This window comes from Anolis carolinensis, chromosome 6, assembly GCF_035594765.1.
Source record: "Anolis carolinensis isolate JA03-04 chromosome 6, rAnoCar3.1.pri, whole genome shotgun sequence".
Classification (NCBI taxonomy): Eukaryota; Metazoa; Chordata; class Lepidosauria; order Squamata; family Dactyloidae; genus Anolis; species Anolis carolinensis.
The window spans coordinates 99,327,221-99,352,945 of NC_085846.1; the positions used below are offsets into that span (position 1 = coordinate 99,327,221).

Genomic DNA, 25,725 nt, shown 5'->3' on the forward strand with positions numbered 1-25,725 from the left:
ATACTCGATTGAAATGTGAATTAAATGAACTTTACCCTTTCCCCAAAGAGTACAAGACTTATTGAGTTGATATAGAGGGTAGTAACAGCTGGTGCTTCCCATTTTAGTTGAGCAGTTAATTCACTCTGGGTTTTAGACTGATATTTAAAATTAATAGTCATAGGGCTAAACCTATTTGGAGTATAGGCTTCAGAACTTTGGATAATTTCTTTAAAGTTTAGACTATATCTGACATGGAAGACCAGGTTCCCCTGGGTAGAGAAAAAAGTCTGAGGAGGATACAATGGCTTAAGAACCCAATTCACATTTTCTCAGTGTTTCTAAGTGAGAGGAGATCACAGAGGTATAGAAGTATAGAAAGGATTTGCTTTTAAGGGAAAAAAAACAATAAAATGTAAGAAATGCAAAACAGAAAGTAAAAATGTCATTAGCCCTCATGGGAGATAACTCACCAGAGATAACTTCATTTTAGAAGGATTTTATAGTGCTAAGTGTATATGTCTCAAAATGGTACAGATATTCGTCTCCTTTGAAGAAAAATATGGGGGATTAACCCAGGAAATGACCATGCAGTATAAAAGTTTGTGCAATTCTTCTTTCCATTTTCTTTTCTCCCAGGCCTCCTCCCCTTTAAGGTCATATGAAAGGGAAATTCCACTTAACTCCCCATCTATAATAGTAACAGGCAGGTCATTTCTAGCAAAAAAAACTCCATGGAGAATCAGGCTGGTGTAATATGTGACTAGTGCAAACTTGCTGCCTCTGGGAGATTACCACCATCATGTCAAGCGGCCAATAAAAACATAAGAGTTACTATGTGGACCAGACCTCTAGTCCATCTCAGTCAGCACTTTGTCTGTAACACTGACCCATGAGATGCCTCAGAAAAGTTCACAAGAAGGGCACAGTTGCGATCGGCATCCCGTTGTTAATCCCTAACATCTGGCAATAAGAATATGTGGTCCTTGCAAACAGAGGTTTTGATTTTGTCTGTGGTTATTTCCCAGAGATGAGCCTGTCCCCCAGAAAGACTGTCTTCACTGTGTAGGAGCTAGCCTCAACATCTATTAATATTTCAGCATTAGATCATTACAATCTCGCAATGGGTTCTACAAGCTTATGAGTTGTACTTACAAAACTACTACTGTATATATCTGTTTCTGTGCAAGAGAGAGACTTTGGAAAAGTTACTTGTGGACTACAGCTCCCAGAATCCCACTGACACAGGATTATGAGAGTCATGGTTCAAAATGTCAATTTCTTGTCCAAGTTGTTCATAGTGTTCAACACTGCAATGAGGTCAAAATGGCAAACATTATTCATGGAGAAGAAAATACAAGTGAAAAGAGGCTGCAGCAGTTTGCTTTTGCCCAAGCCTACTGAAAAGGACACAAAAGGACTCAATGTTGCCTCCTCCTCACCCCTGCTTAGTTGCAACAGTTGAAGTTGAAGACAAAGGGTGCCTTTTGCTAGGCTTGCACAACCTGTCGTCCTAATGTTTCAGACTTTACCTCCCAGAATTCCTTACCATTGGACAAGCTGGATTCTGTGATTTGGAGTCCCAAATAATTAGAGAGCTATAGGTTCTTGAAGTCTGCCGTACACTATGGAATAAATGAAGTTTGACTCCACTTTAACTTCCATGGTGCAATGATATGGAATCATAGGAGTTGTAGTTTGGCAGGGTTCCAGCACTCCTTGGCAGAAAAGATTAAATACATCACAAAACTACAACTCCCACTTTTTCGTGTCAGGAGCAACTTGGGAAACTTCCGCTTCCGGTGTGAAAGAATTAGCCGCCTGCAAGGACGTTGCCCAGGGGATGTCTGGATGTTTTGTTGTTTTTACCATCCTTGTGGGAGGCTTCTCTCATGTCCCCACATGGAGCTGGAGCTGATAGAGGGAGCTCATCTGTGCTCTCCCCAGGTTGGATTCGAACTGGCAACCTTCAGGTCAGCAACCCAACCATCAAGTCATCAGTCCTGCAGGCACAAGGCTTTAATCCACTGCACCACCGAGGACTCCTATTACAACTCCCATTATTTCATAGCATTGTGGCATGGCAGTTAAATTGGTGTCAAACTGCATTAATTCCGCAGTGTAGATGCACCCAAAGGTCCAAAGACTACAAAGTCAGTGGAGGAGAGAGAAACTGGGACATTTTGTAGACATCTGAAAATGTGGAGAGAAAATGGGTGATATAAATAAACATAACAACAACAACAACAACAACAACAACAACAGAAGCAGCAATGTGAGTTGCCACAGGGTTAGTCTGTTCCTTCAAATATAGACAGGTGAATGGTGTGAGTTGTGGAACAAGAGCTTCTTTCTTTGTTGGTTTCCATTCATCTGAAGAAAGTGTCCTTCCTGTTGGTCTGAATGGATGTGTTTATTTACCTTTGTGTGCTTTAAATTGTACTTCCCAGGCACCACCCTGCCCAGCTTAATTGAATGTGTAACATTCTGCAGATAGCAGCAGAATTGATTTATGCTCGCTGCCCAAAGTTCAACTTGGCAGAGCTGCTAAGGTAACTAGTTAATTAGTAGACAGACTCCCGCTTTGTCCAGGTGCAACTTTTGCAGGTTTTATCCACCTTAACACATTTCAGACGATACCGGACTAGTTCGCTTTTTTAAAACGCTGCTCTGATGAACAGACTGTAAGATTTGAGGTTGGTTTATTTTTTCAGAATCAGGATTCCAGCATCTTATGCCAATTGTGCAGTTACTTAGAGATATTTCTTACTGCACTTCCCTTGAAAAAAGCCTTATGGTTTCTTCTTGTTTGCTCTCCTTTCAAGACTCATTCTTTTTCAACTTAGTATCTTCCGTACATTTTAGACGTGTTCCTCGTTCAGTGGCTGATGCACAGTCTGGACTGTTGCACACAGTTTGTGAGTGGATGACATATGCAAGGGGGAGTTATTTAGTGACTAATTTCTAAGGGGAGGAGAAACTGAAGGTTTGTCATGTGGAAAAGTACTTTAACCTATTGAAGGAGTGCCATTTAGAGGACGATGGGCCACCCTTCGTCTCTGCAGCAGGAGCGGATAGTGTTCTTAATGCAGAAAATCCTTCCTGGAGCAGAGGGATATGTCATAAAGTCGCTTCTTAGACCGAGCCTTTAAAACTCAGAACGCAGAGAGCTGTAACATGTGGAAGGCAGACTAATGATGTACCGCTCTACCAATAGAACTGATTAAATTAATGTAAGTGCCTTTTATTATTTGCAGACAAAAGAAGAAGCACAGAGAGAGAAATATATTGGTGTTTGGGTTGCAGTAATGCTTGTGTTGCCTCCCTGGTAATATTGCTTTAGCTGTAATAACAGAAGGAACTAATATAAGGATTTGAGAGATAATAACTAAGTGCGGTTGAAAAGCTTTTGTGACTGAGAGGAGTACCGGGAGAAGAGGGTCCTTTCATGCATGCACAAATAACAAAAAGTCAGCCGGTTGCATTGTAATACAGTGATCAGCCATTAGAAGATGACATAAAGAATGCCTTGTTATCTTTTTAAGACTAATGGGAATAGCGGGGGAGCCTTCTGTGGTTAACAGGACACACATCTGCTTGTATTTCAATGTAAAATCACACTTCAGTCTGATAATAAATGGGGGATACTTGTTTTCCTGCTGGAATACTCTGTATAACAAGAGCACTAAATTTATTACTGCTTAAGAATGTGAATAAGAATAATACCAGATTCAAGCATGACTACTTCAAAGATTAAGAACTGGTTTGGGATACAGGTTTGTTTACTTAGAAAAACATTTTATAAAGCAATAGAACAATAACATTGAAACATAACCTGGAATTAGCAATGCACTATAGTAGCATGTGCATGTTTCTGTGAATTACATAAAATATACCATAAATACCAAGAGCATTTTAGACTTCATATATATATATATATACACACACACACACACACACACACACACACACACACATATACACACACACACACACACACACACACCATCTCAGGCAGCAACAAGTTGTCATAACTGGTGAAGTGTTACATATGTGTGAAATTTTCACTGTCTGAGTTAAATTAGAATGTCGATTTAACCATTCCCAAAGAGAGTAAAATTCCACAAAAGATGATGTTTGGGTGGGGGAGACTTCTGTCTGTGAAGTACGTTGTAGATCTAATTACATATACTGTATGTAGTACACTGTCTTACAAACACTGGAAATTTGGAACTGGCCACTGCTTCAGAGCAGGTGTTCTCCACATGGAAATGCAGTGCAATATATCTCAGGCACAGTTATCTACAAGTAGATTATCTCTGTTTGCTCGCCAGAAGTCCCTTCCTTGCTAAAATGTTATCTTGAAACAATCCGGAAGACTAATCATGTTTTCCGGTTGTGGGACAAATGATGAAGAATTACTTAAAATGAACACAGATGCACTGAGGTGTCTGAAAGTGGGATGACCTATAATCTACATGTGGTTTCGACCAAAGCTGTCTGTCACAGTTTGTATTCTCCAACAGCATAGAGGAGATGGCAAATACAGATACTACTTGGGGGTTTTGTGTTAGTTCTTTAAAGTGTTGCATGCTATCCTTATCATTTTTATAATAACATATTTAAAGTCGATGTCTATCAGTCTTCTAAAATCAGCAATATCGAGCAATTCAACTTCAATCAAGAAATGGCATCTTACTCTCGAAAGCCAAGCAAAATGGCATAAAAATCCAATTCATTATTTCAGTATTGTAGGTTGGGATAAAGGGTCTTTACATTCCCCATAGGAATAAACAGAAATGGAGACAAGAGAGTTCTATAGCTAAAATGGCCCTATATTTTGTGTGACCTAAGTGATCTTAATGCTGGGTATCTTTACCCATAGGTTGTCTGTAGCCTGCTAGGTTCTTAAAGTCTTCTAAGTTCATATGGACAAAAGGGGGTCACCTCATAGTCAAAGTCTTGCTTTTTATTGCACCTTATGGTTGCTGTATTTTAAAAAATTTTTTACTAAAAGTAATAATGTTAGTGAATTTTGAGAAATAGTTACTTTTAAATTGGAGTTGTAATGGAAACAAGCTGCTTTGATCCCATGGTATTATAGCTGTGACCAATTATCTTTTATAAGTAACTTTTCTATTACAGAAGACAGTTTGATTTAAATAAATAATCATAGGAATAATTTTTGTCTCTATAGCTTTGCTTCACTTAGTCTATAATGAGGTTTCTCAACTGAATTTCTTTCTGTTGTAGATGCAGAGGGACATCTACTCCAGTGCTTCTCGGCCAGGATCGGCTACTCATCATCCTCCTCCTCCTCCTCATGCGCTTCCAACCTCTCCACCTGCTACCCCGGTGCCCCATTCTATGCCCCCTTCTCCATCCAGGATCCCCTACAGCAATGTCAGACCAGTCAGTGGCCCTGGCAACGCAACCATCCCCAGGGACAGGCTCTCAAACATGCCAGCTTCACGGTCTATCTCACCAAGCCCTAGTGCCATCTTGGAAAGAAGGGACGTGAAGCCAGATGAGGACATGGGTAACAAAACCCTGACTCTGTATCGGAATGAGGGCCTCTATGCTGACCCCTACTTGTACCATGACGGCAGGATGAGCATCGCAGGTTCTCACACAGGACACCCTCTTGACATACCTGACCACGTCATTGCTTACCATCGTAGCACAATGAGATCTTCAAGCACTTACTGTAATCCTCCTATGCAGCCTGAAATTATGGAGCAGTCGCTATATCGACAAAAGTCAAGGAAATACGCTGACAGCCATTTGCCAACTCTGAGTTCCAAAACACCTCCCACCTCTCCTCACAGAGTGGCCGAGATGCGGATGATAGACATTCACACCCATCACAACACACCAATGTCTCCTCATGCCATTCACCTTGACAGGTCATCTCCTGGGAGACAATCTCTCAAGAAAGATCCAGGGACTCCTGTGTTTATGGAGGGAAAGCCACGAAATGTGATGGGTTTACATGGCATGACTGAGGTAGTCCCGTCTGTACCAGACAAGAAAGCATTTGGCTATGGAACAGTAGTGATACCCAAAGAAACTGAGACAAGGTAAGGCAGAGCAAGATTGTATGGATTTTAACTGCCCTGAGACATTTCAACAGACTATATCTTAATTGGTAAGACAGAAATCTTTCACTGTGTCCAGATTACAGTTCTCTCATAAATAAAGTCCTTCCCTTGGGACCTAGACTCATTCTACCCATTTGCAAATCATAGGTCCTCTTCCAGTGAAGATGTCCTTTGTACTGTGTTTCCTTCTAGGAATGATAGTGATGCCTTTGTAGTTTGTAAAATCTAAGCAACCTTTGCTCTTACCATACTAGGACAAACTATATGTAAATCTAAAAGGAGAATTACCAATGGCATTAATGTTTGATTTACATAATAAAAGATCTGGAATGGGGTTATCAGAAGGGGATTTCCTCCCCTCAACCATGATTCCAGTTGAAATCCCATCCACACTTCTACCGTATGAGCCCTAGTTTGAAAAAAAACTCCTCTTTTCACCATTCAAAATTTTCTTTTCATCTTAAGATGAATAGCATTATGGGAACAATTTTCATTGAGACAGTGGCTGGAAAATTAGGAGTTAAACCATCTCTTTCTGATTGCTCTGGTTCTAGTAAAAAGTCTCTCTCACATATATTCACACTAGTTACTTAATTTTAAAACTGATGAGGTTGCTAATGATAAATTTAGCACCATGTTTGACCCTGATTTATGCAGTATGTAATAGAAAGGAGGGGCATTTTACAATTGTATGCAAAATCTTCTATAATAGATAATTCCCCATTTATATTGCACCAGACTGTAGTCCCTCTTAGTTAATAATTTTTAAATGTAATTATTTAGTTATATGGAAAGAACCGAAGCAAGAGAGAGAACCAATTTTATTTCTGGAATTGTACAGGGTGTTTGAAAAAGAACTCCCTATTCACCATTTAATTTAAATGGTGAATAGGGAGTTCTTTTTCAAACACCCTGTATTTATGTATTTAACCTACAGTGTCAAGCAAGCTTGTTTTAGCACAATGAATGGGTGAATCACATCTTTCCTTTTATCATTCTAAGTACATTACAAACATTCCTTTATCATGTGAATGAACTACCTGTGTAGAACCATGAGACAACTTGATCATATATACCCCTTGACCTCTTTTGTTCAGTACATTACCATTTCTGTTTTCTGTATGAAATCAAGTTGGCTTTTCCTTCCTCATTTGTTGTTCAGAAATTAATGGAATTTATCTCTGGCTATCCTGTCTGCTGTAAAACAAGAACATTTTGCTTTCGATGTATTTGTTAGGAATGGGAGTTGAAATCAACAAGTTTGTTCCAGTGAGAAAAAAGGTCCTAATTAATGGCTTTTGGTTTAGTTTAGTTTAGTTTAGTTTAACTTTAAAATTGCATTGTTGCGTGCTCTGAAGGAATCTCTTTCCAGGCTGAACCCACAGTTCCAAACCTTGTGATCCTATCATTAATCCTGTCTTTCTAACCCAGGCACGGGCAAACTTTTTGCCACCCAGGTGTTTTGGACTTTCACAATTCCTAACAGCTTACCGACTGTTAGGAATTGTGGGTGTTGAAGTCCAAAACACCTGGGGGACCAAACTTTGCCCATGCTTATTCTAATCTCAAGGTCCCTCCCCAGATCTGGTACTTGGATTTGAAGTGGTTGCTACTCTGAACCAGTGGTTGTCTGTCTTGTTCAGTGGGATTGGTGTGGTAAAGCTTGACCATTTCTTCCTTTCATTTCTTAGATGAACACCTTCAGACAATGCTGTGTAGAAAATAAAACCAGTAAAGATTTGCTATATAACAAATAAGTTAAACATGATCTCAGTGAACTCTGTCCACACTATCAGCTCCCAAAGCTGTATTCAGATTCTTCCCTTTGTAACTGGTCTTCAGCCTCCCAGATACCACTTTCTCTGATTTGGTTTGACCTCTAGCATACTTTTCTATATGTTTTTATATGAGGGCAGAGATAATTTGCTAGACTCACAAAGGTTAAGCAAGGCATTTTTTTCAACTCATAAAGAAAATGATAATGATACACTTTTCGTAAGAGTCTATAACAGCTGAGTGATCAGTGTGGAAAGAAAATAGCCTACCCATATTGTACCTGATAGCAGAACCACTGAAGTGTGCGGTAAAAGGCTTCAAGTATGTCAGTAGAAAAGCAATGATTTTAACTCTCCAAAACAATTCTTAAAATCTATCCTGTTTCAGATACTTTGAAACACCTTTCTCCTCCTCCTCCTCCTTCTTCCTCTTCCACTACTACTACTTTGTTCAGTTCTTTGTTTTGACATGTTCTTTTTGAAGGCAGTCATGTCCACATGCTTTATCTCCAAACTGTGGTTTTTCTACAGCTTAGCACTAATGAAATCTAAGACAGGTTAGCTGCAACATGCTATTTTAGGAGTATTTCATGTCTTTATAGTTGACCCCACAGATTATCCATTGATTCAGCCATACACAGTTTGATTTTTTTAATAAAAATTCCAAAAAAATAAACCTTGATTTTTACCATAAATAACACCATTTTACTACATCATTGTATATTGTACTTGAGCATCCAGAGATTTTGTTATCCACAGGAGGCCCTGTAAACAAATGCCAGTAGATATTATGGGCCCACCGTATTTTCAAAACTGACATATTAACTATCTTTAGTTTTTATTATGTTTGATAACTTTTGGTTACTGCTCTTAAAGCTTTGGGAGAAGGTTGTTTTAAGGCAACCTTTGCTATTTTTAAGTGTATTATAAGGAAACTTTATAAATAGTATTGCATGTGTTAGTCACTTTCTTAAATAATGAGTAATAACAGTAAGTCATTCTGCTCACCTCATGCCCCAGTAATGAGTAGCAAGCAATAAACCACTTTTAAAACAAGAGTCTTAAGTCTTCCCCAGATATACATCCAAGGCAAATGGGAAAATGGGGAGATGACTGTACAGTCTGGGGAACAAAACAATTATACAATAACCTCTTTTATATTTTTCAGATTTAGGGCATGATCAGGCAACTTTATAGCAGGTAGTCACACAGGATGAGCTTTGTATTAACACTTGATTCTGAGACTAGAGAAAATTCTGAGACTAATAGAATTGATTTAATTGCAGTTCCCACCTCTGAGCACCATGTAACAGATAATTGAGCTCAATATTCCTGTTTTCAGCATCTGAGTGATTGTCACTCTCCTTGCGTAATAGTAAAGTCCACCTTCTTAATGTCTTTCTTAAGAAATTATAGAGTGATTAATTACTTTGTGGAATAGAAGAAATTATTTTTACAATGTCAGATACGTTGTGTGTTTCACCTAGAAGTAACCATGATATATACTTTATGTTCTACACCAGCCCTGACTTATTCCTAAACAACTCCTATGGCAGCGGTTCTCAACCTGTATGTCCACAGGTGTTTTGGCCTACAAGTCCCAGAAATCCTAGCCAGATTACCAGCTGTTAGGATTTCTGGGAGTTGAAGGCCAAAACACCTGGGACCCACAGGTTGAGAACCATTGTCCTATGGCCTCAGACTCCACAAGTTGAATCTGCTACTAGTTTTTAAGCAGCTGCTGAGCCTTATAGTAAGCCTTGTTAATTCTCACTTTGGAGCTTTGAGTAGTTTTACTAACACTTATGAATAGAACATTTTTGTAATGGTGCCTCTAAATATAGAAAGCTGTGATTCCAATGTAGTCTTGGGTGCACTGGTAAAACAATACAGCTATCCTCCCTATAAACAGTGTTTCTGCTTTCCTTTTTAAAAGAACTTTATGTGGCTATTGGGATACTTAATACAATTTTCTTGGAATATCAAAAACCATTTCCATAAATTAATCTGTTATCTGACCCAGGAAATGTTAATACAGTTTTTGAAGACTTAACTTTCATTTCACAAAATATTAGAAGTATGGTAATTTGGTTTGGAATGGTTTAAAAATAGCAAATGCAAAATGGTCCCATGCTGGAATGTTAATTCTAGTTCTTCTACAGGCTGTCAGTCCCTTCAAAGCTAAGAACTGACAGGGCATCAAGTATGGGAATGCTTCCCCCAGATGAACAGGGTTCTGGAACTAAACTGTAGTGGATATCAAGGGGGCATTGCATTAGACAGTATTTTTAAAGTCAAACTAGATAATACATGTAGCATGTTTTCTATAGTGAAAGCTGCCTCACATAGTGAAGGGTCTACAGACTGAGTCTCTGGAAATCTGAAATACTCCAACAACTGAATTTTTTGCTGCCACCCATTCATCTGCATCTTTGCTGAGGAAAGGGCTAGGCACATCCAGTATTGGCTGAGCATCAGGGACATCTGCTTTTTACAGGGGCCTTGTGTAAGTAGATTCCTCCTGCCCTTCCCCTACTTTTTCCCCTCATCAATGCTTCTTGAGAAAAAAAATCAGTGAATACTAGATGTGTGACTAGCCCCCTTTCCCCCAATATTCATGCACTATATACCATATATACAAACACAGGGTTTCTAAAATCCAAACAAAACAAATCTGAATTTTGAAAAACACATTTTGAATAAGGGAGATACAACTCAGTATGTGACCTTGAATTTAAGGTGGTTTGTTTTACAACTGATCATTAAAAGATAAACAAGAGTTAGGTAATCTGTAGCAAAAACCGTGTTAATTATAGGAAGTACACATTTCTCTTCATGTTTGACCTTGACAATATTTACTAAACTTCAAATTGTTTGACCCTCATGCTATTTACTAAACTTCAGATTTCCCCAGGTTTCACAAGCCCTAAAACATGAAATAAGTATAGAAGAAACCTCAGACATTATTATCTCCTAGATTTCCTGTTGACAGTAGAAAGGGGGATATGAGCACACAGGTTGAAATGAATGGCCTTAACAGTCTTGGGTTTCAACTTTTATTGTACATATCAGCTGAAATTGGTGACAATTGTACCTTTTATTGCACAATTATCTTCCTGATTAAGGCTGCCAAATGCCTAAACCAAAATGGCCAGAGATTGAAATTGAGACTCTTTACAGGATAAATTTGAGTTAGAAGGGAGGTAAAAAATCAATGGGGTATAATCCTGCTGACAAGCTGAATTAAAGCGGTTTTTAGAAGGGGCTCAGTTGGCAATTGGTCTAAGGGGTTTCTTTCCAGTCTGCCCCACTTCTGTTCCAAAACTCTGCAGTGTGACCTTTTATTTGCAAAATATGCCCTCTATCATTAAGCCATTCTCTCTCTCTCTCTCAGCTTTCATTTTTATTATCGTATAAAAATAATTGGAAAACCTCTTTCATAATCCATATGCGGGAGTACTAGTACTATGAGTCGCAAACTCTCTCCCGGGCACATCATCTGTCTATATTTAATAGAAAGTCTGCACATACACAGGCTAATGAAGCATGTGAACTTGAATGGAAGATTTTATGACTGACATTCTAGTTTATGCCTGCAGTCGGCATGACGTGTCCCCTCTTTAATATGAACATAAAAAGGAAAAAAGGAAAGAAAAAGAAAGAAAGGCCTCTGGAAAAGGAAAAGAAGATACAAGTCGGTGCTCAGATCATTTCAAAGTGAGAGGTGGAGATCAATTTATCCGTGTGTAATGTCCTATTCTGAATGACCCATGGCTAGTTATAAGGCAGGGGAAAAGGCTTGTTTTATGTTCTGAGAATGAGTCAAACTCTCCAAAAGAATATTTGCCAAAATTTGGAGTGCTGTGACAGGACTCAGGAGAACAGAGATGGGGCAGGATTTTATCTGTTCTGCTTCTTTGAAAAGCAATAGGGCAAGAGGCACCTTTTGAGAAACAATTAGCAAAAGGAAGAATCTCTTGGAATGGGGTGAGGAAGGGTGGAAGGGTGTCCAAGATTCATTTTGCTTTGCTCAGGTATGCTGTGCTGCTTGATAATTGCTGGTCTTAACACAGAGAAGCCTCCCCGAGCTCTTCTCTGCTGCCCCAGGGAGTTGGGCTAGGGTAGCACCATTTTCTCCTCTGCTTTGGAACTGAGTCTTAACAATTTAAATGCTTTGAATGCAGTTTTCCTGCTTCTTGGCAGGGGGTTGGACTGGATGGCCCGCAAGGTCTCTTCCAACTCTATGATTCTATGATTCTATAATTGGTCTCTTTCCAGAGTCTGGATGAAAGTGGACCTCTTTTGCGAGGTTGTTCTACAATTATTCTCCTCCTGGTCCTTCCAGGATCTCATTTCTTAGCTACATAGACTTCATAAAAAAAAAAAAAAACAATTGCTCCCATCAGCTGCAGCCAGCATGACTGCTGTAATCCAAAGTATCTAGATCAGTGGTTCTCAACCTGGGGGCCCCAGATGTTTTTGACCTTCAACTCCCAGATATCCTAACAGCTGGTAAACTGGCTGGGATTTCTTGGAGTTGGAGGCCAAAAACATCTGGGGACCCCAGGTTGAGAACCACTGATCTAGAGAACCTGTCATACCCATTTCCAGTCCATCTCAGAAAGCAGGGCTGAGAAGCACTCTTAGTGCCTTGACTCCCAATTTTGAGAGAAAAGTGAGTAAGTACGGACAACTACGACAATAATAACAGATGCTGGAGATTCACCCTTGCTATAAACAATAGCAGGTTAGAGATATTCCAAAATTCATCTGCTAGAAGCATCTATCTTGACCTTAGGGAGAAGTCATGCATAAGATCTCATCCACCCATTTATTTTATTTATATCCTCCCTCCTTTTCTTCAAGGAACTCAAACTGGCATGCATTGCTGCTTTCTTTTCCATGTTATACACACAACAACTATGGAGCATAGGTTAAAATATTAATGAATGGTTCATGATAACAATGAGATTTGCAGATAATATGGGATTGAACCAGGAGGGCTCTGGTTCTAGTCCATCTCTACAGCAGCTCTTCAGTCTTAGATATAGCCAGTGGAAAGAATCTCAGCTGGCAAAGCTGGAAAATATACTTCCCTCCTTGAGACCTTGAGAACAGTTGAGATAGCATGAATGGTTTTGGGCAGGACAGATTTAACTCAGTTGAAGGCAGCTTCATTTGCCCTGACAATATTTGGCAGTCAGGTTCACTTTGCATGATAGCATATACTATAAGTACAACTTGAGCAGTTTCCTGCTGGTCCTGCCATCAAGCCTAAAGTAGCATCATTTCAGTTCTCTTTTATAGTGTGATGTTTTATTCCGCAATAAACGTTTTTACTGAACAGTGAAAACCAATTTGTGCTTTGGACCACAGAATATGCACACGCTATAAATAGATCCACAAGGGCATATGTAGCTCACTGAAATAGAGGGATGGCGTATGCGGTATGACTTGTTTGAACATCTCTGTCAACAAGGGCTAATGTTAAAACAATTGCTGACCTGTTTGGTGACAGAGTGCATAAGGTTTGAAGCCTTTCTACATCACCAACTTAAATAAACTAGAAGAATTGCCCCAAAGGGCAAGAGTTCAGCAACTGATAGCAGAAGAAAGAAAGATAGAGGTGTAAAAAGAGCAAAGTGTCAATGAAGGTGAAAGCAAGATGAGGCTTGGGTCATTTAGGTTTAGATGTACGACTTCAAGCTTAAAAAGAAACCTGTTGATCCGACCAGAGAAAATGCTGTTGTTAAATTGAAAAGAAAGTAAGACAAAGGAAATCTATCGCCAGAGACAGATTCCTAGTTTGCGCTAGCAATCATGCCTGACCAAGATGCCTTTGCAGATGTCCAGCAGATATGAACTCACTAATTTTGACTTATTCGTTGGTCCAGCCCTACTCTTAGGCAAAAGGAAGTAGTCCGCTTAAACAACAATTGATGGGAGGTGGCCAGCAAAGAGTGCAAGTAGTGGATGCGAGTAGCAGAGGAGGGGAACATGGTGGAGGTCCAAGGTGAGGCAAGGAAAGGGAGGGTGGCATTGTGAAAGCATAAGGTGAGTCCAAGGAAAGGAAGACAGTAAGGCCCCTTACACACAGCTGAATAAAATCCCACATTATCTGCTTTGAACTGGAATGTATGGCAGTGTGGACTCAGATAACCCAGTTCAAAGCAGATATTGTGGGATTTTCTGCCTTGATGTTCTGGGATATAGGGCTGTGTGGAAGGCCCCTGAGAAATACAATAGAAAGGTGCAAGAAGAGAAGACACAAGGTGAGACAAAGTTGGGGAGAAGTCAATTCAAAAGACACAGATGAATTAATTATTTTGAATTAATAGGGGGAGTATCAGGTAAGCAGTACAGAAACTTGAGAAGAGTGGTAGAGGTGATAATATGAGAAGAAAGACTCTTTTAAAGAGTCTGTCTGAGCTGAAGATTGGAAGACGGCAGCAGGAAGGGAATATGTGAAAAGGAAGCTAGAAATGAGATGATTTACAGGAAAAATAAAGTACAGATAGGTGGGCTTAAATCAGAATAGAAGTAGGCAGAGATCAGAAAGAAATTTGTTGTAATGCATATTTGTTACAGTCATATAACACTTTGGTTTGAGGTGTTCTTTAGAAAGGAACGATGTGGTTGGTTGTTTGCCAGAAGGTATGTGCTCAGGAGCCACTGAACAAATTCCATGGTGTCTTTCTACTCCCATGATCCACATTCACCTAGAAAAAGAACCTGGTCTTGAAAGTAAAATACATTTGGCTTTAACAAACAATTCTCTTGTCTTACAGAGAGAGGATGCACGCCATGGAAAAACAGATTGCCAGTTTAACTGGTCTTGTTCAGTCTACGCTTTTAAAAGGGCCAAATACAAGTAATAGCAAAGATGCTCCTAGGTAAAAATAATAAAAGAATTCATTAAATCTGTAATTTCACTGTAATTATGTCACTGATTACAGCAAAATCCTTAATTCATGAATACCAATGGATAATGTTGTCATTGATTTTGCTTGAATCGGGATTTTTGTCCAGAACAGAATGGTTGACCATCAGATTCATTTTCTGTTTTTTAAAGGTTTGAAAGTTAAGTTTGCAAGGAGAATTCTGACGAAAACACATTGAAATTTAGTCATATTCTCTTCAGTGCTATGGCAGTCAATCGTGGTCAAATGTCATTACATTATGATGAACCTTTTAAAAGTCAAATGTCTTGAGATCCTAGAATTTGATCTGTCAACTAAATCTGTAATCTAGACAAGGGATGGAAAAATAATTTAGATGGTGATTCTAAAGATCATTGTTGATGATTGATTTACTGATGAATTGAATAGACATGCATAATGGTTTTTCAATTCTTTTGTTCCAATTAGTGAGAAGATAGTGAAAACTGTATCCAGCAAAAGCAACATAGAGAGGACAGGTAAGGCTTTGTTGTAAGGATGGCATGATTTGGCTGTTTTGATAAGCGTGAAAATTCACTTTCTAGCAATCAGAGACTTAACACAAAGTTCATTGATTAGTCTAGCCCTTAAATCAGGGGTCCCCAAACTTAGGCTTGCAGACCAGATGTGGCCCTCCAAAGTCATTTACCTGGCCCCCCACCCAAAGCTTTAGACTTAGGATCACCCTAAAACAGCTTGAAGGCACATAACAACAGTCCTAATTAACTCTAATATCCCATCAGCCAAAAGCAGGCCCACGCTTCCCATTGAAATACTGGTGAGTTTATGTTTTTTAAAATTGTTCTTCCTTTTAAATATTGTATTGTGCTTTCATGTTTTTTTGCACAACAAATAAGATATGTGCAGTGTGCACATGGTTTTTTCCAATTTTAGTCTAGCTCCCAACAGTCTGAAAGAACGCAAAGCGGCCCTCTGCTTAAAATGTTTGAGGACCCCTCCTGCCTTCAGTGGTAATTCTACTCATGATGACCAGTGACAGAGTCTTGAATGAGCTGCCAGTACACCATCATCTTGTCTGTATGAGACATTTAATGGCAGATCTCATGAAAAAGCTGATGCGAACCTACCCAAAGGGGTGGAAATATGTAATGTGCGAGTACACACAAGAAGAAACAGGAATCCTTCAGCATGCCCAGGAGGTCATCTTTGTAATGTCTTCTCAAAACTATATGGGAAAACTGGATTTTGAAAGAAGTGATTCAGAAAAATGTGCCATGTTGTTTTTATAGCGTCCTAATTCCCTATCCTCAGTCAGGGAAGGAACTTGTCAAAAAGACAATTGCAGAAGTTAAAACTTGCCAACAAAGAGCATGTGCTCACTAGCTATGGACCCGGGATTTCCCTGTATTTCATCAGGAAAGATATTTCTCTGCTTCTGTGGGAGCACAAAAAGGATTGCTTAAACTTTGGTGCTATATGAAGACAGTGAATGCTGCTTTGTGGCTTGTCATGATTTTTAGATATACCGGTTGTACGTGTCAAGGTAGTCCATTTCCCAGTGCATTACCTCCAACATTGCAATTCGGTTCAGAGTCATTGCCTGGGGTTGGATGTTTTAGGAAGCAGGCAGGGAGAAGTGGGTGTGGTAGGCAGAGAAGGAATGGAAGCCTTCCATTTTCATTTCTCCCTTGGGAAGATGAGGCAGTCTCTTTTTATATCTTCGGAAAACAAATGCCAGCTGGAAGGATGGGCCATATAGCAACACAGGCCAAGATGCTTTGCCCCTCCCTTGTTTTCCCTCTCCGAATGGGAATCTCCTTCAAAAATTGACCTGCTGAAGGACAGGCTGGCAACACAGGGATTTGGTGTCTGGTGGATGTGGGCCCATCTGTGATCTCATTGACAGTTAACATTTCAAGGCAAGTGCAATGGGAGGCAGTAAAAATAAACTTCTTTATGACCACATTGCACTTTATTTACACTGTTTGTGTAGAGGATACATAATGAAGCCTCATGCCACATTGCAAGATGGAGGCTTGGGGTGCATCTGTCTGTAGAATTAATGCAGTTTAACACCATGTGAATTGCCTGGCTCAATGCTATGTAATCTTGGGAATTGTAGTTTTGCAAAGTCTTTAGCCTTCTTCCAAAGAGTGCTGTGCCTTATCAAATTACAACTCCTGAGATTCCATAGTATTGAGCCATGACTGTGAAAGTGGTGTCAAATTGCATTAATTCTATAGTATAGTTGCACCCTTGATTGCACCAGACACAAAGCTGGGTTTAAGTTTATTGTATTGTAACCCACCAGCTACCTAAAATGTTGATCAGGAATAAGAATTTTGTCATAAAGTGAAACAATCTAGTAAAGCGATCTGTGTTAGAATCATAGAATCATAGAATCATAGAATAGTAGAGTTGGAAGAGACCTCATGGGCCATCCAGTCCAACCCCCTGCCAAGAAGCAGGAAATCGCATTCAAAGCACCCCCGACAGATGGCCATCCAGCCTCTGCTTAAAAGCCTCCAAGGAAGGAGCCTCTACCACAGCCCGGGGGAGAGAGTTCCACTGTCGAACAGCTCTCACAGTGAGGAAGTTCTTCCTGATGTTCAGGTGGAATCTCCTTTCCTGTAGTTTGAAGCCATTGTTCCGTGTCCTAGTCTGCAGGGCAGCAGAAAACAAGCTTGCTCCCTCCTCCCTATGACTTCCCTTCACGTATTTGTACATGGCTATCATGTCTCCTCTCAGCCTTCTCTTTTGCAGGCTAAACATACCCAGCTCTTTAAGCCGCTCCTCATAGGGCTTGTTCTCCAGACCCTTAATCATTTTAGTCGCCCTCCTCTGGACGCTTTCCAGCTTGTCAACATCTCCCTTCAACTGTGGTGCCCAGAATTGGACACAGTATTCCAGGTGTGGTCTGACCAAGGCAGAATAGAGGGGGAGCATGACTTCCCTGGATCTAGACGCTATACCCCTATTGATGCAGGCCAGAATCCCGTTGGCTTTTTTAGCTGCTGCATCACATTGTTGGCTCATGTTTAACTTGTTGTCCACGAGGACTCCAAGGTCTTTTTCGCACACACTGCTGTCAAGCCAGGCGTCCCCCATTCTGTATCTTTGATTTCCATTTTTTCTGCCGAAATGAAGTATCTTGCATTTGTCCCTGTTGAACTTCATTTTGTTAGTTTTGGCCCATCTCTCTAGTCTGTCAAGATCGTTTTGAATTCTGCTCCTGTCTTCTGGAGTGTTAGCTATCCCTCCCAGTTTTGTGTCGTCTGCAAACTTGATGATCGTGCCTTCTAACCCTTCGTCTAAGTCGTTAATAAAGATGTTGAACAGAACCGGGCCCAGGACGGAGCCCTGCGGCACTCCACTTGTCACTTCTTTCCATGATGAAGATGACGCATTGGTGAACACCCTTTGGGTTCGTTCGCTTAGCCAATTACAGATCCACCTAACCGTAGTTTTGTCTAGCCCACATTTTACTAGTTTGTTTGCCAGAAGGTCGTGGGGGACTTTGTCGAAGGCCTTACTGAAATCCAGGTAGGCTACATCCACAGCATTCCCTGTATCGACCCAACTCGTAACTCTATCGAAAAAAGAGATCAGATTAGTCTGGCATGACTTGTTTTTGGTAAATCCGTGTTGACTATTAGCAATGACCGCATTTGTTTCTAAGTGTTCGCAGACCACTTCCTTGATGATCTTTTCCAGAATCTTGCCTGGTATCGATGTGAGGCTGACCGGACGGTAATTGTTTGGGTTGTTCTTTTTTCCCTTCTTGAAGATAGGGACCACATTCGCCCTCCTCCAATCTGCTGGGACTTCTCTCGTTCTCCAAGAACTCTCGAAGATAATTGCTAGTGGTTCTGAAATAACTTCTGCTAATTCCTTCAATACTCTTGGAGATTGTTGTGTGCTTTCAAGTCATTTCTGACACATGCAGACTCTAAATTGAACCCATCACGGATTTTTCTGTGACTGCGGCTGTGTAACTTGTCCAAGATAATCCGGTGGACTTCTGTAACCAAGCAGAGAATTGAACCCTAGTCTCCAGAGTTGAGGTCTAGTGCTCAAATCACTAAACTATGGTGGAGTTAGGCATTATTGAGGATGGGATATGCCTTTGTTTTGGGCTTTATCCTTATGAACCCAAACTCCACTCTACCTTTAGTTAAATTGTAAAAGAAGTCAAAAGTAATGCTTTTCTTATATGGTGAAAAGAGATGAGTTCTATGGGGATATAAGAAATTGATTCATTGCCACCTCTAACATGGAGTGACTCAGTCACTTGAACCAGCTGAGCATCTGTCTGTATCCATTCCTGTCTTCTCATGGTGTGTTTTCTGCATGAGATCACATGGACTCATTTAGTGGTGATGTTGGAGGCATTGATGAACTTAGAGCTTATAATGTTATTTTTTAAAGTAATATGATAGTCATTGCTTGCTATTTTATACATTGTAGTTTGTTAATGTTGCTTGTTTAAAAAATGATGCACAAACATTTCATTTGGTAGTACTGCTTAAATGTTTTGAACAGGCCTGAGCCCTGCTGGTTTACCCTGAGGATGCCCAACTGAGTAACAAGTGGCAGTTAGGAGGGGACATGATAGCCATGTTCAAATATTTGAAAGGATGTCATACTAAGGAGGGGACACACTTATTTTCTGATGCTCTAGAGACCACAGAGCAATGGATTCCATTTGCAAAAAAAGTTTCTAAACATTAGGAAGAACTTTCTAATAGTAAGAGCTGTTCAACAGTAGAAATTGTTGCCTCGGAGGATAGTGGAATCTCCTTCTCTGGAAGGTTATAAAAAGAGATTGGATTGCTATTTTTCAGGAGTGCTTTGATTATGTATTCCTTCAAGATAGGGATTTGGGCTGGATGACCCTTGGAGTCTCTTCCAACTCTAGGAAGTAATTGCCATTGGTACAATGGGTCCACTCTAGTAGAGACTAACAATATTACTTATATTTTAAAATTCAGAAATACCCCCCCCCCCCATTTTTCCAAGCTGACTCCTCTCTCCAACAAAGTTGTAGAAATAATGAATAGACTTAAAACAATGATGTTGTGCCATTATCGGTCCACATGTTATTGACGAAGCAAATGCCCATCCCTTGCTTTTTCAAATAGCGTATGTAATATAATTACTCTAAACATATTACTTCTAAGGTTACTGGAGCTTACCCTTGTACACCAGACTGAACTGATGAAGATCAGGTCCTGTCAATTACCTGAGTGTGAAGGAGCATCTCCATCTTGTTTAACAATCCTTTCTGAACGCGATAAGCTGCCATTATCTCTGGATCATGACTCTTTTTTTCTGTCGCCACTATCACCATCCATTTTTTAACCATCCCATCAGTCAGTGATTAAATTGAAGGGGAGGCAGTCTCAGATGCAATAGAACAATCTATGATATTGTTTTCTCACCATCAAGTGAACTAAGTAGTCAGTTAGAGTCCTAATGTTTTATGATGGCTACAGAAGAGAGACGGTGGCTGATCCTTTCACTCTTAATGAAACCGTTTTCTGCTGTTTATTTCCAGGATCTGCTCATGTGTCTGGTGGGAAGAATTCATTAGCAGCCAGCGAGGCAGCTGTTGCTACTGCTGCAAATATCAGTCACTCCATGCCAGTGGGCTGCACCGCTATGCAAGTCAGTCTCTTTGACATGAAGCGCAATGTGTCAGATCTTCGCCTCCAACTGCACCAGATGAGACAACTGCAGGTATCATTGCACCTTCATTCTTGGAAGAGAGAGGCCTGCATGCAAACCTGGTTTCCCTCTTCCGTTTCAGGCAGGGAAGAATCTTGTGGAGCTTAAAAGACTCACAGGTTTATTGTAGTGTAGGCTCTAGCAAATATCAGTGTGATCAATGAATCTTACTAATTGAAGGGACCGTACCATGCATTATTGTTTTCATTATCACAAGATCTTGTGGAAGTTGCCTCCTTCCCCCTGCACTCACATAGGCTTTTTTGTCCTCTTTAATACCTTTTCACTGAAAAAGGCAACTTGAAGGTTTTGCTTACAGAAAGAAAGGAGAATTAAAGTACAGTAGTACATTTTTTTAAAAAAATTAATAAGATGCCTAAGCAGCATTTGTAATTTTTGAAGTCAGTTTAAGGTTTTAAAAAAATTAAGTAGCAGACTGATAGAAGATACTACCATTCTGAGTAGCCCCGTAGCATTAGGAAAGTATTACGATGCTTTAAAAGATATTAAAATATTAGGTATTTAATATTTTAACAAATACTTGCAGAAATGTGATATAAAAACGAGGGTTCTGTATCTCATAGGAGTCAGATGGGTGTACCTAGAACTTTCACAATTGAGCTTGAAGTAGGAATAATTCATTACACACTAAAATTCCATTTATGGATAACAGCTTGTTAATGGGGATGTGGTTTTATAATGCTCTCCTTTAACACATGACTTTGGTTCCAGAAAGGGCAAATGTATGCAATCAGAGACTGAATTCCTAGGACGCACTGTCTCTGTCCAAAGCAACAAACAATAGCAAACAAAAATAGTTCATCCTGTTCTCTGGCATAGGAAAGATGAAGCGAGCATTGTAAATATTTATGGAAAGAGGTTAAAGGTATCTTAGTGGGTGGTGTGTTCATTGGAGCGCAGAGTGTTGGTTGGCCTTTGTTCTGAGGTGATGACACTTGTATTTTCATCTGTAAAAGCTTTCTTTGATGCAGTCTGGACACAGTGGAGCTTGCCAGATGTTGGAGTCCACTATCCACATTCCTTAGTATTGGCTATGGTAATTGGAGCTGATGGGAATTGTAGTACAACAAGACCTGAAGGATCACACTTTATTCACTTCCTACTTTTGTATAATATTTTAAAATGCAAAGCCATAAATGGGGCACCTCTCTTGAACCAATTTATCGTTGACTAGAAAGATTCACAATTCTGTATTCAGCAGAGATACCAGGGTCTCCCTAAATGTGGTATCAAAAGGCTGATAAAACTGATTGACAATGAATTCATGTTGAGTTGATATATACATGGCCAAAAGTTGTACACTGGGCAAAGCAATTAGATACGTAATCCAATCGTCAAAACACCCCAAGCTGCAAAGAATGTGAGAGTTTCATCCTTGAGAAGTTGCTTTTTAATTCATGATTAATAAACAGAAGAATGATTTCTCCCACCTTAAATGTATGTTTAGAATCAAATCACAAATCTGATATGCATGCCAGATAATGCTGCATCAGAGATGTCATAAAAATCACAGCCTGAAAAGCTACCTTTTCTGAACTTCCACTCCCAGTCAGCTTAGCCAATGGCCTTACTATCTGGAGGATTGAGTTTTCATTCAAAAAAGTAACTTTTCCAAGCTATTCATTGCAAAGCATGCATCATTGTTGTTACAAAGAAGTGCATGGAAAAACATTCAAATGGAATTTGAATGTATGGATTCTACATTAATAGCATTTGTGCTCTTCTTGTGCTTTCTTCTTTCTTAAAATACTATTTATTTATGCATCAATTTGGAGGCGGGAGGTTGGTTCTGTATTTTTAAAGATACTCAGCTGTGTGTTGGTAGTTTATGCATACCGACGTCTGAGCAATATGATGTGTTCAGATACTGGGAAAGTGAGGCAGAGAAAATTGAAGCTGATTTCTTTTGTGTAACAGCTGCAGAACCAGGAGACGCTCAGGGCCATGGTGAAAAAAGCCGAACTGGAAATCAATGACAAAGTGATTGAAAGAGCAAAGAAACTTGAAGATCCTGTGCAACGGCAGCGACATCTGGTGGAGCAAGAAAGGCAGAAATATCTTCTGGAGGAGGAAAGGATTGTGAAGAGCTTGTGGTAGGTGAAACCAGTCCCTCTTCATGCCTTGGATAGGATTTCCCTGGAAGATATGCCTTTGCCATTTATAAAATGTTGCCCAACATAGTGTGCTGTAATAGCAAACAGCAGGCTTCTAATTCTACCCAGCCCCACTCCTGCTCTTCCCAAAAACTGGTGTCACAGAAGGCTAAGAATAGCTGTGAACCTTTAAAGGTTGTTGTTGTGTCCCTTCAAGTCATTTCTGACTTATCATGACCCTAAGGCAAAGTTATCATGGGGTTTCTTGAGAAAAATTCTTTAGATGGGATTTGACTTTGCCTTCCTCTGAGATTGAGAGAGTGTAAACACTTAAACGGCTCCACCATGGTGGCTCTCCTTGAATGGTGACACTAAAAGATAATTCTGCTCCAAAAGCATTTTGCAAAAATGACACAAAACAAACACAAGTCTATGCAGTGTGTGTCTCTCTAAACTTGAATGTGTTTCATTTCCCTGAAACTGCCATCAAAATTCAGTGCCTGAAGCTAATTCATAGTGCTTCATCACAGACTCTCCATCCCACTGTTCTTCTCTTTCAGAGCTTCTACAAATAGGAAATGTATATGTCCACTTTGAAATTAATCAGATGTTCTTGTTACATTTGAATTGGAAGCTCTGGTAGTCTAACTTCTGATTTGAGAAGAAACCAAGTCCATGATTCATTCTTTGATCTTCCATTAAACCAGTGGTTCTCAACCTGGGCTCCCCAGGTATTTTGGCCTACAACTCTCAGAAATCCCAGCCAGTTTACCAGCTATTAGGATTTATTGGAGTTAAAGGCCAAAAATATCTGGGACCCCAGATTGAGAGCCACTGCATTAAATTTTAGACCAGTGGTTCCCAACCTTTGGGCCTCCAGGTGTTTTGGACTTCCTAACAGCTAGTAAGCTGGCTGGGATTTCTGGGAGTTGAAGTCCAAAACACCCGGAGGCCCAAAGGTTGGGAACCACTGCTTTAGACCATTGTTTAAACCACAGTTTCATAAACTCCGTGTCACAAATAATACTGGTTAATTTAAAAGTGAATGTTTCCAGTGTGATGGCCACTGTGCTGAAGGAGGAAGAGAGGAAGAGCATATAAACCTTAAACTCAGGCAAACTTCTGCGTGTACCACTAAATTATTGTTTACTGTCATATCTTGAAGAGCTTTGTGGTGATTTCACCATAGTTCTAGACCTTCTGTTTCCTGTGTTTCTCAAACAGTCTTACCCAATGGCTCTTTGTTCTTGTAGATAGCTATTTGTTCTCTCAGCCAGAAATAAGTGCAAGATTATTGTAAATGCGCTGTAGTATCATAGAATTGGAAGGGGCCTCATAGACCATCGAGTCTAACTCCTTGTAAGTAGCTGTCCAGCCTATTTTTGAAGATGTTGAAAGAAGGGGACCTCCTCACCTCTCTAGGCAATTGGTTCCATTGCCAAACAGCTTTTACTGTGAAGACATTCCTTCTAAAGTCCAATCAAAATCTAATATCCTATAACTTAAAGTTATTAGACCTAGTCCTACCCTGGACCAACAGAGAACTGCCACCTTCTCAAAGTATTTAAAGAGTGCAACCATGTGACCCTTCAGTCGTCCCTTCACCAAGCTGAACATGTCCAGCTTCTTCAACCTTTCTTCATATTTATTTGTCCATTCTTGTTATAATCCTTGTTCTCCCCATCTGAACCTTATCCAACTTGTTTATATAATACATAAAACGAGGCACCCAGATGAGTCCTGTCCAGTGTAGAATATATTGAATTATCCAAGAATTAGTCATATGCCTTTTAATCAATTCTGGAACAAGAACAAGGGAACAAGCTGGATTTGTATTTCGCTAAAACATACCACAGTGCTGAAAACGTGCATGTGGGTGGGCTCTTGCACAACAAGCACGCTTTTCAAGAGATTTCCCAGGGGATGTTGGCCACCATGTGTTTTGTTTCTTTTTGTAACATGTGGATGCATGCATATTATAAGCCTGCATTATTTACACCTTTTAACAGGAGATGAATCAGTAACTGTAATTGCTTAAGGATTGCTTTAGATGTGGGAAAATCAGATTTAGAAATATCTATACATCTGTGAAATGAATTAATGGTTAACCACTCAGACATGATTGCTGTGAGACTTGAAAACATGTGCCGGGGCTACTTGCAAGGTTGGTCTTCTCATTAGGCAGACTAAAGCAACTGATTCAGGTGGCAGACTCTGTGGGCAGTTGATGTGAAGTGTCAGAAGCAGTGATGTGAACACATAATACATTTCTTTACTTACTTTGTAGCTGGAAATTAAAAAAAATGTGGAAAAAATCCACAATGTCCACACTGTAATGTATTTATGTGGTATCCATAATATCCAGGCAGTTACTAACCTGCAACTGGTGATGTTACATGAGATAAATGTAGGATATGAACTTTTAGTTATTATTTTAAGGAGACAAGCATTTATAGATCCTAATGTACAAAGAATAGGCTAACAGACTGCTAAGTTTCTTTCTATTTTGCAAAATCTTTTGATTATCTGAGTCAAAAATATGAGCCGTCAAAACAAAATGCGGTGAAAAGTCCAATCTGGCTAACATTTCTAGGAACTGAAATCCATAGCAGCTGAAGGACCAAAGGCTGAGAACCAGTGCTTTAGTGAAATAATATGTCCAGTTAGTTGGATTGCATCAGACTTTTCACCATGAAGTGAAATTGGCAAGTTGTGCAATGAGTGACTTTGTGGAGCTGAAGTTACACCTTAGCAAAGTCAAGTGTTGCTATATCAGGTACATCTCTCTTTAGTTTTGCGACTTTCAAAAATAGTATTCTTTCCGGTGTAATCAATTTTAAAAAATAAGAAAGATATAGATTGAGAGTCCCATATTTGGAATTTTGAAATCTAAAATACTCCAAAATTATCCACATGTGTGCCTGAGATAGTGACACCTTTGCTATTATATGGTTCTATATACACAAACTTTGTGTCCTGCACAGTATTATTTAAAACATTGTATAAAATTACATGCAGGCGGTGTGTGTAATGTGTATATGAAACATAAATAAATTTCATGTTTAGACTTAGGTCCCATCACCAAGACATCTCATTATCCAAATAAGGGTACTCCAAAATCTGGAAAAAA

At 39.7% G+C, this 25,725-nt stretch overlaps 1 protein-coding gene across 20 annotated transcripts in view; it reads left to right on the forward strand.

The window, feature by feature from the left end:
- Positions 1–25,725, forward strand: part of kiaa1217 (KIAA1217 ortholog) — a 387,178-nt gene that overhangs the window by 338,835 nt on the left and 22,618 nt on the right. For 18 of the 20 annotated variants that reach the window (XM_016994285.2, XM_016994286.2, XM_008112409.3 and 15 more), the window contains 5 exons: positions 5,233–6,059; positions 14,644–14,748; positions 15,223–15,272; positions 20,312–20,493; positions 22,420–22,595. In XM_016994285.2, coding sequence (XP_016849774.2) covers positions 5,233–6,059; positions 14,644–14,748; positions 15,223–15,272; positions 20,312–20,493; positions 22,420–22,595 — 1,340 coding nt within the window. Of the gene's footprint in view, positions 1–2,977; positions 3,213–5,232; positions 6,060–14,643; positions 14,749–15,222; positions 15,273–20,311; positions 20,494–22,419; positions 22,596–25,725 lie in introns of those variants that run through there. The other 2 variants (XM_008112423.3, XM_062983745.1) reach the window with 2 other exon arrangements.